A 15566-nucleotide genomic window follows, 5' to 3' on the forward strand; every position below is an offset into this window, starting at 1 on the left:
GTACATGAAATAAAAAATACAGATAAGAAAATAATTGCACTTAACGCTTATTTGTAAACTTGACAGTGGTATTATCGTATTTGTAGATTTGACTTGGGAATTTTCATAACTGATTTAAAAGCATTGTAGTTGTATAGAGTATTAAAAAAATAGCACTACAAATTTTCGGTAACTGCTGTACTACGGTTTTGTAACGTATGTAATTTCTTTAATATATTGTATTACTCTTCGTATCAAAACAAAGGACCAAATTAAAAGAAAAGGATTCTTTATTACACCTCGACTAACCTACATTATGTATCACGCATCCAGTTTGCAACAAAGGACGGCACGGTCCGGCGCGCCCTTTCATAACTCGTTATATAACGTTACGCTGCGCTGTTTGTCTGTCAGTCTCTGTAAGCTGGTGAATAAGGGTCATTGTCAGTGATATTATAAAAAATAAATAATTATTTTTCAAATGCAAGTAATTGTAGAGTGAAAGTTATTACGAAAGCGTCGCGCTCTATTTTCTTCGGCATTTAGTTGTGGTTAAATAATTCTGTAAGTTTATTGAATAGAAGTTAATTTTTATTCAAGAAAACAAACTACCCAGTCACAAGTAAATTAATAATAATATTTAAAAGCTTCTTCGTGCCATGTTTTTTGACATACTCTAGCTACTAACTGAACCATACAGAGTATTTGTGGCGTACAGATCTGACTAAAGTTGCCCTGAAGGTATAAGATGTCAGGCTACAATCAACCTGGAGCCAAGAGGCAGAAGGTGCGAGAGGCAAGACCGGGAGACAATGTTGACTACTTTCAAGGTGAGTTCTTACTCGAGTCCTTTGTATTATTTTTAGAGGCTCTTATTTGCTTCTTATTTTATGTCTACAATATTATGGCTTAACAGTTTAGAGGTTAAATAATTTTAATAAGACGTAGTCGCACATCCTCTCAATTTTTGCATTGTAACGTAATAAATTATCGTATGTTCAGGCATAGACAAGGTAGAGTACAACAACCTAGCGCCGCCGACGGACGGTAGCGGGTACCGGTACTACTGCAGCGAGCGCGTGCACTCCCGCGCTTTGGACGACTGGCTGAAGCTCAGCGTTTGTCTTTCGGATTTTAGAAACGGTGCGTGCCTGCATTTTGTTTCTTAGTAAAAATTAAATAAGCATCTTTTACTACATACTAATGGAATATATTTATTGGTGAGTTTCTAATTAATTTTTATAACGAAATGAAACGAACCTTGAATATTACGTTTTTGAACCATGCTTCAGAGTTCATTTTCAAAATTTTTCGGGAGTAGTTAGGTAGGTAGTTATAAAATACGTTTTACGTAATAAAAGTTTTGCAATTAAACATCTTTTTTCCTTAATTTAAACTTATACAAGTAAATGTTTTAACTTTAAAAATCAAGCCATGGAATCACCTTCAAGTTTTCAATCTACCCTCACAAACTTAAAAAACAGAATAACCTTACCGACCGTTTCCATAACATTTCCCCACTTTAAGTTTCACTTACCTCATCTTCCAGGGTCAGACAGCCACAAGTCCCCCCACCGGCCGTGGGACGACGGATCCCACACCATAGACAACCACAAGCGCTGCATCAAGGCTCTCTTCGACTTCTGCACCAAACTGGGCATCAAATACTGGACTGCTTTCGACTCGGACCTGGTGCCGTATTGCGATAGTTGGGAAGAAAACAAGCAGCATTGGGATGAAGTTGTGGAGTTTGTGCAGGAGTTGGGACAGAGGAGCCATGTTAAGCTGCTGTGGCTGGCGCCTGATTTGCATTCGCATCCGCGGTAAGATTTTTTAATATTGCATATTCCTTTGTCGTCGGTCCACCTTGTAGGTGGACGTCCCACGCTGCGTTTTCCGGTACGCGGCCTCCATTCTAGAACCTTTCTGCCCCATCGGTCGTCAGTTCTGCGTACTATATGCCCTGCCCATTGCCACTTCAGCTTGCTAATCCGTCGGCGACGACGTCGACGTCGACGACATCGTAAAGGTAGCAGGGAAGCGCTGGACGCAGGCCGCTACCAATCGATCAACATGGAAAGCATTGGGGGGAGGCCTATGTTCAGCAGTGGACGTCCTATGGCTGAAATGATGATGATGATATTCCTTTGTCTTATAGGTCCCTTAGCGGTTTTTTTACGCTCCACCGGCGATGGAATCGTTATTATTTTCATTTATAATAATCCCCACGATTAGAAGGGATTAACCTGAGATTAATACAGCAAGAAAAAAGAAGGATTAAATGTCAGTGTAACTAATAGCTCAACGAGACACGGCGATTGTTCTGGCTGGTACGATACGACACTTTTTGGATTGGTAGGCACGATAATCTTCAGTTAATTTACTCGGATTTTTATTTTAATGTCACCAATATTTTTGGCCCACATTGCGAATTTCAAGTTCATAAACCTGCCTTTGTGTTATTCATAGATATGCCTCCGGTGCCTTCACGAGTAACGAATCCACGACATACGCCCAGGCCGCGACGCAAATCAAGAAATGCCTCGAAGTGAGTCAGCGCCTCAACGCTGAATGTTTTCTTATCTGGCCACACAGAGAAGGCTACGATAATATCTTCCAGACTGACGTCACCAGAGAAATAAAACTATTCGCAAAACTATTGAAAATCACCGCCGAATACAAAGACAGGCTGAATTACAGATGCCAGCTCCTAATGATGCCGTATTACAACTGTAATTCGAGATATTACAACTGTAATTTTGGCAGCTGGCAACACCAGAGTTGGAGGGACGATGTCGTGAACAGATACATGTGGGATGTGACGAGTTGTTTGTACTTTTTGAAGAGCTACAATTTGGAGAGATATTACAAAGTGTGCTCGCCGCCTGGACATCACATGTTTATGGCCAATGTGTAAGTTATTTTTAGTTTATTTTATGGCTATGCCTCTTGCCAGTGTCGAGTTATTCAATTTAATGGTGCAAGGCAGCAAGTTATTAGGTATATTAGGGTGTTTCATTTTAGACTGTAATTTTCTAAGACTATTTGATTATTAGAGATTAGCCTATGTTACTCGTGAGTAAATGTAGCTTTCAAATGGTGAAATAATTTAAAAAAACGGTCCCGTAGTTTTGAGTTTTCTTCTTTATAATATTAGTGTAGATGAGCTGTTTTGAAATATTCTACATAGTTATGGGTATTATATTTTGATTAAAGGTATAACATGTTGGGCGGCGTGGTCATCACCAATGATGTGGACCATTACAACACGAAGCAATTCACGCTCATGATGAAATGCATCATTGATCAGGTACTAAAATTTATTGCCTTGAAAAATTGTGCCAATGTTTTTATATTACACACTTTATGGTGAAATCGTTCGCTTTCTAAAACATTAGAAGAGATAATAATAATATGAATCTTGATTAACAACTAATTAAAGAAATTACTCACCTCAATCTATTCTGTCTGTGGCATCTTCTCTAGTCTAGTTTACTTTTAATCCATGGTGGTGGATCCTTGACGAATTTCCAACAATGGGTTCTGAACGTTAGACCTTTCTTATAAGGTTAAAAACCAATTGAATTTGTTATTACTCAGTAGTCGACTATTGTAGTCTTGCCTATGGCGGCCATTTGGCTTGGTTTGAATTCCAACATAGGATTCTGAACTTTAAAGTCATTAGTAATAGGCAGTATATTTCAAGTATTATAAATAAGTTGTTGTTCCATTTATTATAATAAGTGTTTATTTCCAGGGTAACCCCCTCATAGGGGGTATTAACCTCAAGCTGTCCCCGCGCCGAGACAGCGACTTGCGAGAGCTAGTGACGCACTGCGTGAAGTATGTGGACGCGCTCGCTAAAGGTCTCAGATTCGCAGCCGGAATGGTAGCGGAGCAGATGTTCGCTAAACATTTACAGGTGGGTTTTAGATTCTTTTTTTGGATTGGGTAGTTGTTACCAACGGAGAAGTTTCCATTTTTTTTTTAAATAAAACTTGAAAATATAAGTAAAACTTATCATAATGGTGAAAGAATCATGAAAATATATCTACATTATAAAGAAATTACAGGGCCCCAAAGTTGCGCATAACAAATATTTCGCCGCCATCTCATCGGTGACGTCACGGCACTCATTCGGAGTATAAACAGTAAATCACCCCTGGTCCAGTGCTGTTGACAGAACATTTTTTTAAAATCTAGTAGTTTTAAATTTTTCAGCCAGTTTCGCTCAAGATTCTTTCTTTGTAAAATTTTGTAACCTTTTTTTTAACATATCCCAGACCTGGCCATATACATAAAGAAGAAAAAGACTTTGACATAATATAATTATTGAGTGAGTAACTTTTGTATTTGTAGAGATATTTTCATGATTCTGTCACAATTATTATTAGTTTTACTTATATTTTCAAGATTTATTCAAAGAAACAAATTGGAAACTTGTCCATTGTTTTGAGAGAAGTTGTGGTTTTCATCACACGTTTATTTATCAGAAAAAATTAGAACCAAACGATGGTTGTGTTGCTTTTATTTTTTCAATCCGAACCTTAAAACTCAGCCATAGATATGTAGTCTACCGATAAAGTTATCGTAAGTTTAAGTTCGAAAGCTGTCAGTGTACCAGTGCCAATAAATTGTTTGTTACAGCAAAGATACGCGTCGTACTACAGCGGGTTCGGTTCCCGGCTGGTCAGCAGCGACGTTTCGATGGAAGAGTGCGAGGAATACTACAAGTAAGTCAATTTAGAACGGGTATTTTGCTAGGGCTGGACTAAGTAACTACTTAGAGGGTAAGACTTAATTATGTTTATTGTCCGTGGTGCATATCTTTTTCATAAAGGTTACTAAACCTTTGTTTGTCACCTGTCATCCGCTTTGCATGGAGGGAAGTCGAACCTTAACTTCGAACTCTTCCTATGTTCTTCTGATTAGTTTCGTTGCGGGTTCAATGACAGTTTAACTTTCCCCCGGGACAAACTTGACCTTAACTGGTTGGGTTTTTTTTATTCGCGGTCAAGCTGTAGATCCTGGCTACACAGGAGTTGCAGTGGTGGGAAAGAGAGGTGACAATAGTCCCGTTAGAGGGTAGATTTGTATAAAACAGTTTTACTATCGATAGTTGTGTGTAATAACATTTTTTTTCTTGTGAAGTGTTATCAAAAATAATAAAATCTTTCCAGAAAGAACCACAGTTCCCACAGTGAAGTGCCGATAGCAAAATACGAGCATTTCGACTTGACGCTGCAACGCTACCTGGACTCCAGTGAACACGTCTGACCAAACAACAATGGGTTTTAGTTGTAAGTACTTAAAGTTGTTTTTACCTTACAATAAATATCGTTAGTCTACGGTTAATTTAGTCGACTAAAATGTAAAAAATAATACATAATTTTAGTTCAATTAGTCCTTGACATTAAGCTCTGGTTTAAATAAAAGTCATATTTGAATAATCTTCTTTTATTTGTATCTTTTTCAGTTTGTTTACTTTTTTTGTATTTTTTTTAAATATTCACAGCAACTTACAGCTATACAATTTTGCCTACCGTATTAAATATATTGTACATACATATTGTGCAAAGTAAAATATTATAAAACAGTATAATTTCGAAACTGTGCTTCTAGACAACGTAACGTTTGCTGTCGATTTCGATTCGGTAAAGACGCATACGTCTAAGAAAAAGTACTTTTTGAACGTGAGGTTGTAGTGAAGCGATTACTATCGCGAATCGAAATCTATTGTCACATTGTCTACAAATACATATTTGTCTCTCATCTCATCCTTTTCTATTTCTTTTTAGCTCTTTTTATTTTAAAGTTTGTGGCATGAATCGAAAAGGACAGAATTATTTTTCTGAGTTTTAGATTTGCAATACAGTTAAGTACTAATTTGTAATATATTTTGGGTTAATTTTCCAATAATAAAAATGCATAGTTATGACAACGATACTGGGACTAACCAGTATATTGTATCGTTCTTTTAAATACAGTTTTCTGGTTTGTATAAATTACAATTTGGTTCAACCTTTGATTACCATTAATAAATAAGTACATATATAATATATGTTACGGCTAAAGATAGTTGTGAACATAAACTTAAGATTAGCCGGCTAAACTTAAGTTTATCTTCGAGAATCAGCTAAAGTTCGATAACATGTTAGTTTGCGTCGTGATATTCCATCTTTAGCCGGCTAATGTGCACATTAGCCAAAACGAAACGGCTAAAAATGTATTCGATGGGCGCGCCAGGCCGGCGGAGGGCTTGAGGGGGCGGTGGGGAGACAACGCGCGCGCAGTTTTATTTTGTTTTATTTTGTAATTTTAAATACCTACAGAAGATTCAATTGTAATGACCAAATGGTTCCTTATTATTTTATTTTAATGATTAGGTAGATATTGTTCTAAGTGATTAATATTTTGTTATTGTAATAATTGTAATTTTGAATACCTACATAGGTACATAAAAGTATGTGTAATGAAAGTGATTATTTTTTAACACGTTCCGCCGCGGTAACGGCACATACAGTAAAGGTGGAATTGATTCATATTATGGCAGTACGGGTCTCGCCGTTTTCACGAAAATCAATCTAAAAATCACTACGGCAACAACCGTCGATTTTACATTAGAGTTTCATAGAGAGCAGACTTGTTGTTGCAAAATATTGTGAACAACAGTACGGGTATAGGTGTATAAACCATTTATGTGAAGATTGTTAGTGTCATAGTGGACTGGAGTACAGCGTCGGAACGTGTTAATAAAGTTTTCGTGTCAAAATAGTACACATTATTACATTGTTTCCTTTTCCATTTCCTTCTACATTTTTAGCCAAGGGCCTGCGGTTACACTTAAGTTTAGCCGGCTAAAGATAGAAGAAACTAACATTAACACCTCGTCGAAGATAAACTTAAGTTTAGCCGGCTAATCTTAAGTTTATGTTCACACCTATCTTTAGCCGTAACATATACAATATTAAGTATATGTGCACTGAAAATAACAATCTAAACTTTTAAGATTCAAAATGCACTAATGATCTAGCAATAGCAAATAAGATGTGCCTTGATCAGTCGACTAAAAATAAAACCTGCCAAGAAATGTATTAAATAAAGAGTGAGAGAACAAATATAAGAAAAAGACAGAGATAGTTAATTTTCTTCCTCGTTTCTAATTACATTACTATTTTTTTCTTTATTGTATTAGGAACTATATTGGGTTTGAATTTTAGTTAAATCTGACTATTATTATGTTGTAGTTACAACATTATACTAAGTATTTTTTAAGTATTTTTATGAATGTAATTTTAGGTTTGCTCACACTCCGATATACATTTTTGATCAATCAAAGCTAACTTTTTTTCTTATGTTAGACAACTTTTTCTTCAGTTCAATGTGCATTAATTTCATGGCAGGTTTATAAATATAACAAGTAATGAGAAAAACAACTTATAAAAAACTTATTGAACTAAATAAATAACTAAAAATGTAAAATTAAGCTAAATTAATATCATAACGCTACTCGCAGGCGAGTTTACCCTAAATTTAAATTATTCACGAAGCCAATTAGCTAATATATACAAAGTATAATTAAGTCATCGCCACGTTTGGCTTTAACCCCGGGTGTTTAAACAAGTACATTGCAGTCAGATAATATTTATTAAAGCCCGGTCTGTGAGCACGTAGAATTTTGTCCAATGACCCCAAGCTACCCAGGCGCGACAGCAATATAATTACGCGCGAGCGTTAAGGATGGGTAGCTTGGGGTCATTGGACAAAATTCTACGTGTTTGCAAACCAGACTATAGATGTCATTGATTGACAATGAGCAGTTGTTGGACCTAATTGTGGTTTTAAAAACAATTTTCCAATCCCACCAACCTTGGGCACACTGGGAAACAAAATGTTTCTCAACATGACGCGCGACAATGTTTATTGCATATTCCATTTAGTGAACGCGCGAGCAGTTCTTATAGGCTTCTTTTTAAGCTGCTTTTAAATGGCAATAGAGTTGTTATTATTATGTTCTCTAGATGGTTAAAGACATAAAAGGCGTCACACGTGTCAATCAATGCAACAACTGTCAAACTAATTTTTAACTAAGATAAAAAACCAGGGGGTAAATTAAGTAAAACCTAATACTGAAAATACAAGAAGAAAGAGTCAAAATGGCAGCATCGCTTCGGAATGAATACATACATACATACAATCGGTTCTTATTAAACAACTATTTTACTGGAACACTTTGTTGAAGTTCATTTCGTAATGTAAAAGCACCATGGTTAATTTTTACTGGGTATCAATTGAAAATTGAGCTCACTGGGGTAGTTAAGGGAACTATTTGTTTATTAAACCCTTTTTTAAAAGATTTTTTCTGAAAAAAAAAGAAACAATAATGTTGTAACTCAAATTGTGACATTTTGAGTTGCAACATTATTGTCGACATCTGTCGAACAAAAATGTTTTTCATGTTCAAAATGCTGTCACAGCAGGATTTATTTATTCAATAACTTAATAATTGTAATATAAAAATATATTATTTTGATGACTTTCCAGTGAGCTTAGTTTTTACATAAATGTAGGCAATGCTATATGGGTAACATGGTACAATAAAAATTATACTCTGCACTTTTTAGTGTTTCTATCGCCCGTATTCACAAACATTACTATGAGGCCTCACAGTGCGCGTGGACGCACAGGGTCAGACACGAACCAATCACAGAGCTCAATAGAGCTCAGTTTAATACAACGCTGTGCGTTCGATTTGCTGCTTCACTTAAGCAAGCATCGTTTGTGAATACGGGCGTATGATTAGTATAACAGTTATAGTTCATCTTGTTTTATTGTAGCATGGCATAAATAATAAGTGTAAGGGTACAGTCATAAATAATTTTACTAACATTAGGAAAGCGTATTTACGATATTCGACCTACGCCGCTATGGCAAAGACAAATCGCTATGGAAACGAGTATTTATCTATAAATAAACTTTGATATAAAAATAAGTTACATTTTGCACTATCTTTCTTTGTAAACGTAACATGGTCAAATGTTGTGATCAGTGGATTTAAAAAAAGAATTGTTGACAAAATATTTTGTTCCTTTTTAAAGATTTAGTACGTGTCTTTTTACTTTCATAATAAACAGAAAGACGTATTTTTAAGATAAAAGTGACGTTTTTGAAAATAGAATTTGGAAAATAGTAGTGTAGTAGAATTTGAGATTGGGAAAATTATTGATTTGAAATTATTATTACTGACCATAAATAAATATTAGGAACAAGATTTTCTTTGGCTCCATGATAAACTTTGATATTATGGAACACATTAATAAATAATTTACTTATAAATTATAACCAATTTTTCTTTTCTTCAGTCGTTGTTGTCATGTCTACTTACTTTACGTTAGTGTGGACTAGAGATTTATAAATATAGCCTTTTATTTCGTTCGTTTCAGCCGAAAGACGTCCACTGCTGGACAAAGGCCTCCCCCAAGGACTTTTATTTAATCGTTGGTAAATTAAGATTAAGGCCTTACCTAATAAATATAAATTAAATAAAAACATTGGCATAAAAACAACTTTTTTAGATCTTCTACTGAATTCTGACTATCCAAAAGAAAATCAATATTGAAAAGACATTTCATTTACTGGAGCATAAACATTAATTTAATTTATTGTAAAATTGATAATACATACACATTTTGTATATCAACCATTCAGAAATAATATTCACTGGTCAATTTACTAAAAGTTGAATAAAAATATTGTAAAATAAAATATACATTGTATACGAAAATAGGTCTAAAAATTCATTGAAATCGCCTTGTGGAAGACCTAAAACAGCCGTAACCGCTTCCATAGCAAGTTGTTTTTGNTGTTTTTGCATAAATAAATAAATAATATCAAATAGGAATACATGTTCAGCCCAATGTTATAAATAATAAATAAGGCGATATACACTTGGTAGTTGGATAGAAAATAATTTTGTTTCAAAAATTTTCAAATTGGTTGAAAAAGTGAGCGTTTTAGAAAAAAAAATGTATTTCGATATTTTTAAAAAATTTACTAATACAAAAAAAAACTCATTGGACGTGTACTTTTTATTTCATCAAAAACTACCAAATGTAATCCTCCAACAGTACATAATAATGACACTACAAAATGCGTATGGCATATTCTACGTTTTTTCTAGAATCCAACGGTATTTTACTAGATTTTATAATACACCGTTGTATACGAGATAAATGTGGATATACGATGCGATCTTACCAAAGACAATAAATATCACGGCCTTCGTGGGTAGTTTAGTTTTGGTTGAACTAAAGAGTTTTGACATAAAACTCATGCTGGTAAAGTCAGATTTACGATTCGTGATCAAAAATGTCACTGTCAATTTGACAGCTGGATTTCATTTTGACAAATAAATAATTTATTCATTGTACTTTTTTACATACAGTTTGTTTGTAGCATTTTTTAAATATTGCACAACATAAATAAACACTTTTTTTGTATATTTTAATAATTTTAATTTTGAATCGATAGATCTGACTTTAGATTAAAAAAATCATTTGGGTACGTCATCGTGGCATCCACCGCAATTTTGTCAGTTATATTTTGCTCCCATCTGGCCGAGTGGCATCTCATCAAATTTACGATTACGTATTTTCCCCGAGTTCTCGAAATGCCAGAATCATGTTTTGCCACTGAGTAAGATGAGTTAGCATCACGATTTTACGTGGTAAAGTTGTGACGCAAAATATAGGCACACGACACCATGTGAAAATTGTCACCGCCCACTTATAGTTTTGGAGATAGTGTTCTTTTTGTGAACATCTTGGCTCTTCACACTACGCCTTAATAATGTTTGCGTATATCCTGCCTATCGTTTCTTTGTCACCGCCCACTTGTAGCTTTAGAGATAGTATTATTTTTGTGAACAGTTTGGCTCTAACACTAGCCTCAACGATGCTATGATTATATCTATCGTTTCGCGTTACAACATACCAGACAAGTTTGCGCGCCGTGATAAAATCTTATCGATATTTTTGCACGACCAACGTCAGGAAATCGATAAAATGGCACAATAAAAGCTTATCACAACGCGCCTACTGTAGGCCTAAGATGCGCGCCGCGATAAGCGGTTATCACGCCATTTTATCGATTTTGCCCATATATTTTGACGTCGATAAAAGTTTATCACGGCGCGCATTTTAGGCCCACTGGTGTTGTTTATGCCTTCCTCATCGTGCGCCTATAGTTCCGCGTCACAACGTACCTGGTTGGTTTGCTACTCGTCGTCGGCGGGCTCGGTGCCGAAGTAGCGGTCGCCGAAGTTGCCTATCCCGGGTAACACGTAGAACTTCTCGTTGATCTCCGGGTCTAGAGCTGATGTTACGATTTTTACCTGGAAAAAGTATTAAAGTTTAAAAGGTTAGGTTAGGTTATGATTTTGAGATAAAATGAAAATTAATTGAATTAAAAACTATGTAATTGTAGGATAGGGGGTCTATATGTAAGTCAACATGAGCCGTGCGTCTTTGATAAAGATTTAGACAATGTCTCAGGCAGTAGTCCTGACTACAAAAAGTAAAAAAAAAAAAACTCAGTAAAACTCATTTATTTCTGTAAGTAGGCTTTAAAAAAGCACTTTTACAAGAAAGAAAGACTGAAGTGTGATTGAGGTTGGTCGCAGTTAAATATAATGGTATTGTTATAAACGAAAGTTTTCGATAACACTGTCGCTTGCTACCGATGAGTGAATGTGTTAAGAAAAAGGTAGTGTATTTTTTTTTATGATAAGGCAGGTATTTGACCACAATCGCACCTGATGTTAAGTGGGATGCAGTCTAGGATGGTACATATCTGCCCTGTAAGGGCCTTTTCACTCTCGCCTTGAAAAGGCCCGGATTATAGTATACCACCGATGAGTGACCGCGTTAAGATAATCTATTTACCAACCTTGGGGAAGGCGTAGGCGATGGAGTGTACGCCGATCTCTGCCATAAGCAGTGACACGAGGCTGATGTGGTCCTCGGGCACGTCGTGGTCGAGCAGCACGCGGATGGCCATGATGGCGGCGGCGCCGGTGGCCACGGTGGCGTCCATGAGGATCACGCGGTAGTCCTTTATGTCTTTGGGCAGCCGGAGGTAGTATAGCTGGAAACAAAGAGCTCTAATAAAGATCTGTTAATCCTAAAGAAAAGTGGCTCTACAAAAAAATGATGAACAGAAAACTTGTCATTTACTTTTAGAACTTATCATAGCTTGAATGTTTTTGAAGTTAATCTAAATCATATGGCTTTTAATTCAATGTTGGATACTCAATTAATGACTACCTAATATTTAACTTCTAGGTCTAATGCTAGGCTCAATAATCCATTTAACCCTTTTAAACTCCTAGTCTGGTTTGAATTGCCTTCTGGCTCATCGAAATTTTATGGAAGAAACAAAGGTCTGATAGCCTATAAAAAGTATTAATTTATATCAGTTAATGAGGGCTATCGTATTTGCCCTCAGCAGTTAGAGCCACTGTAGGTCCTGTTACTCGCTAGTGGCTAAAACAGTGAAGCAGTAGGAGGGGGGAGGACTATCGCATTTCACTCACCAGGATGACGCCACTGTAGAGTAAGGTTCTGTCACTCGTCAGTGGTGCCAACTGTTAAGTTGAACCCAGTTTGAAAAATTCTATTTCGTTTTTGTTTAAATTTTGTTCCGAGCGAAAACGATACTTAATGAGGGCTACCGTTTTTATACTTAACAGTTGGCACCCCTGGCGATTGACAGGACCTTACTCTACAGTGGCGCCATCTTGATGAGTGCAAATGCGATAGTCCTCCTACCACTTTCGCGCTCACCAGTCAGCGCCACTGTCTTCGCTACTAGCAAGTGACAGGACCTTACTCTACAGTGGCGCTAACTGGTGAGCGCTAAAACGATAGCCCTCATTCCCGCGCGGCCGGCGTCTTGCATAAAACGGCGACATCGGCTGTGCCCCGATATGACGGTTAATTGTGGTAAAGAACGAAAACGAAATTATTTCGTTCTCTTGTACTTAAGGCATTAACAGTTTGAAAAATGAACCGGTATCCGAGCCTTGGCAGTAACTAAGTGTAGCCTACACTGACCTCCGGCTCGTCAGTCTGCTGGTTGGTCTGTATGAGTATCTTGCCGATGCGGATGTCCTTGCAGACGTCGCACACGGCCTGCTCCATGGTCTCGCCGGCGCGCAGGATCGACACGCCGCAGATTTTCTCCACGTCACATTTGCGGCCTTGGGGCGTGGAGATAAGGTTTAGATTAGCTTTCGAACGATATTTTCAGGGTTAGATAGAAGCTAGCTTTGTTGCTGCGTTTATATCGAACTCAGGGTTTAATCAAACTGCGTTGTTTAAGTTAACCTTTAAAATTGTTACTAAAAGCATATTCGTGAATGAACCCGTCGACTAAATAATCATCATTTTAGCTACAGAATTGTGTAGCTAATATCATGTCGGCCGTTTGGAGTAGTGGTTCGAAACGGACTACTATTCCGGAGGTAGCGGGTACGATTTCCGCACAGTACAAACATTTGTGTGCATGAACATATTTGTTTGTATTGGACTGGGTGTTTTCTATGTATAATAAGTATGTATTACAAAAAAAAAGTATTAACTATGTTTATATCCGTTGTCTAGTACCCATAGTACAAGCTTCGCTTAGTTTGGGACTAGAAGCGCAGTGTAAAATGTCCAAAGATATTTATTTATTTATTTATTAGACCTACTGCTGAACACAGACCTCCCCCAATGATTTCCCCTTTGCCCGGTTGGTAGCGGCCTGGATGTTTATTTACTTTATTTTTTTATTTGGTTACTTATTATAGTTAGGGAGGCGAGGTAGCTAAATGGCGTAATTCAACGGCGCCGTCGAGACCTATCAAAATCGAAAGATAAAATAATTTCGAAAAGAAAAGCTCGTATGGCAAAAACCATTTTAGCGGTGGGTTTGGCGTGTGCGGTTTTTCAAAAATGTTAAAAAAAACAGTTACTTGGGCATTCTCGAGCGCGTCAGATATTCATACTACGTATGCCCCGAGTACCTCTGATAACAACGGTATACTAATTGCCAAAAAAATTACTCGAGCGCGTCAGATTTTCGGAAGGGGTGTTAAGTAGGCCCCAAGGAAGCTCCCTTTAAAAAAACTGACGATTTCAGTGTGACGATAAGTTACGATGAATTTTTGAAAATGCAAAAAAACGTTTTTTTGAAATACTCGAGCGCGTCAGATTTTCATAGGGGAGGTTTATCTCGGTATCCTGAAAGCATATTTTTTTAATCTGACAAAAATGTTGGTGGGTTCTCTTAATCTGACCGAAAAAGGTTTTTTGGTTTCTTTTTTTCCTTTCTTTGGACAAAAATGTAAAGAGACCTTTTTTGTGTAAAATAAAATTTAAAACCTTTTTTGTTTATTTAAACTTTTTTTTTGTAAAATGTATCGTTCGCGACTTATATGCCGTAACGCGTTCTTAGGAAGACGAAATGGCTTCTCCACACTTCCGGTCATGCGGAAACCGGCAGATTTTGTATTTTTAGTAAGTTTTAGATTATATTCTTCAAAATAAAAAAATAAAAATCGCGCTCGAGAATGCTGGATTAACGTTTTTTTTACAAGTTCGCGACCCTATAACTCGGCGGCGTCAAGGACTTATCGTCAGATTAGTGAAATTTAGTCTTTAAACAGTAAAATGAACCCCCAATATCTTAATCTGACGCGCTCGAGTATTTCAGACTATCCATTTTTTTTTTACTAATCTGATCGTCTATCTTAGGCGCGCGTCACTACATATAGAGCTAAATACTTTACAAGGTTGTTCGATTAGGTCTAAGGTATCTCTCATATCTTAAACTGTCACGCTCGAGTATTGCCGAAAATTCCCCTATTCGCCTCTCTAACTATTATAAGTAACTAGCTTTCCGCCCGCGGCTTCGCCCGCGTGGAATTTTGTCTGTCACAGAAAAACTTTATCGCGCGCGTCCCTGTTTCAAAAACCGGGATAAAAACTATCCTATGTTCTTTCCCGGGACTCAAACTATCTCTATGCCAAATTTCATCAAAATCGGTTGCGAGGTTTAAGCGGGAAAGCGTAACAGACAGACAGACAGACAGACAGACAGACAGAGTTACTTTCGCATTTATAATATTAGTTGGGATTGGAAGACTACTGTTACGCGTATGTTAGCTGTTTTGTACGCGATCACTGGTGATGACGTCGCGTATAAGCCGCTCGGAGTGGATGATGATAATGAGCCTCACCGCTATAACTGAAGCCTTGCGGCGTGTCCACGCTGTGGTCGGAGTACAGTAGCAGAGACAGCGCGAACTCTTCCATAAGGGCTACCTTTTCTTTTATTATTATTTACTATATTTCGTTTTGATGTTCATAAGTGCCACTTGTGGTCTAAACTGAATAAATATTATTTCGATTCTATGCGAGCGCATGATGATGATGATGATGATGATGATGAAGATGATGATGATAATGATGATGATGAGTCTTATGGCGCATTTTCATTAGTCGATAACTCGTTCGGTATACAACATGCGGGGACTCCCCGCATGC

General features: G+C 36.9%; 2 protein-coding genes across 2 annotated transcripts; one reads left to right on the forward strand and one right to left on the reverse strand.

Annotated features, from left to right (window-relative positions):
• Positions 1-166: 166 nt before the first annotated feature.
• Positions 167-5409, forward strand: LOC114358548 (xylose isomerase-like). Its single transcript, XM_028312539.1, has 8 exons — positions 167-809; positions 982-1122; positions 1529-1802; positions 2449-2892; positions 3196-3289; positions 3737-3901; positions 4627-4712; positions 5160-5409. The coding sequence occupies exons 1-8, from the start codon at positions 728-730 to the stop codon at positions 5254-5256; spliced, it is 1383 nt and encodes a 460-aa protein (XP_028168340.1). The 5' UTR covers positions 167-727; the 3' UTR covers positions 5257-5409.
• A 4617-nt stretch (positions 5410-10026) lies between these two features.
• On the reverse strand, positions 10027-15335 carry LOC114358546 (uridine-cytidine kinase-like 1). Its single transcript, XM_028312535.1, has 4 exons — positions 15260-15335; positions 13092-13237; positions 11926-12123; positions 10027-11371 (listed from the first exon to the last, which is right to left on the reverse strand). Exons 1-4 carry the CDS (start codon positions 15333-15335, stop codon positions 11255-11257), a joined length of 537 nt encoding a protein of 178 aa, XP_028168336.1. The 3' UTR covers positions 10027-11254.
• Positions 15336-15566: the final 231 nt, after the last annotated feature.

This window comes from Ostrinia furnacalis, unplaced genomic scaffold (genome assembly GCF_004193835.3).
Source record: "Ostrinia furnacalis isolate ACB-3 unplaced genomic scaffold, ASM419383v2 OfSCF3982, whole genome shotgun sequence".
Classification (NCBI taxonomy): domain Eukaryota; kingdom Metazoa; phylum Arthropoda; class Insecta; order Lepidoptera; family Crambidae; genus Ostrinia; species Ostrinia furnacalis.

Excerpts from the sequence above, each read along its gene's own strand:
- LOC114358548 (XM_028312539.1), top strand. The coding sequence starts at position 728 with ATGTCAGGCTACAATCAACCTGGAGCCAAGAGGCAGAAGGTGCGAGAG. Across the intron at positions 1,803-2,448 it reads GATTTGCATTCGCATCCGCG|ATATGCCTCCGGTGCCTTCA; the intron begins GTAAGATTTTTT and ends TGTTATTCATAG. Across the intron at positions 2,893-3,195 it reads CACATGTTTATGGCCAATGT|GTATAACATGTTGGGCGGCG; the intron begins GTAAGTTATTTT and ends TTTTGATTAAAG.
- LOC114358546 (XM_028312535.1), bottom strand. The coding sequence starts at position 15,335 with ATGGAAGAGTTCGCGCTGTCTCTGCTACTGTACTCCGACCACAGCGTG. Across the intron at positions 13,238-15,259 it reads GCAAGGCTTCAGTTATAGCG|GCCGCAAATGTGACGTGGAG; the intron begins GTGAGGCTCATT and ends CCACGCCCCAAG. Across the intron at positions 12,124-13,091 it reads AGCAGACTGACGAGCCGGAG|CTATACTACCTCCGGCTGCC; the intron begins GTCAGTGTAGGC and ends CTTTGTTTCCAG.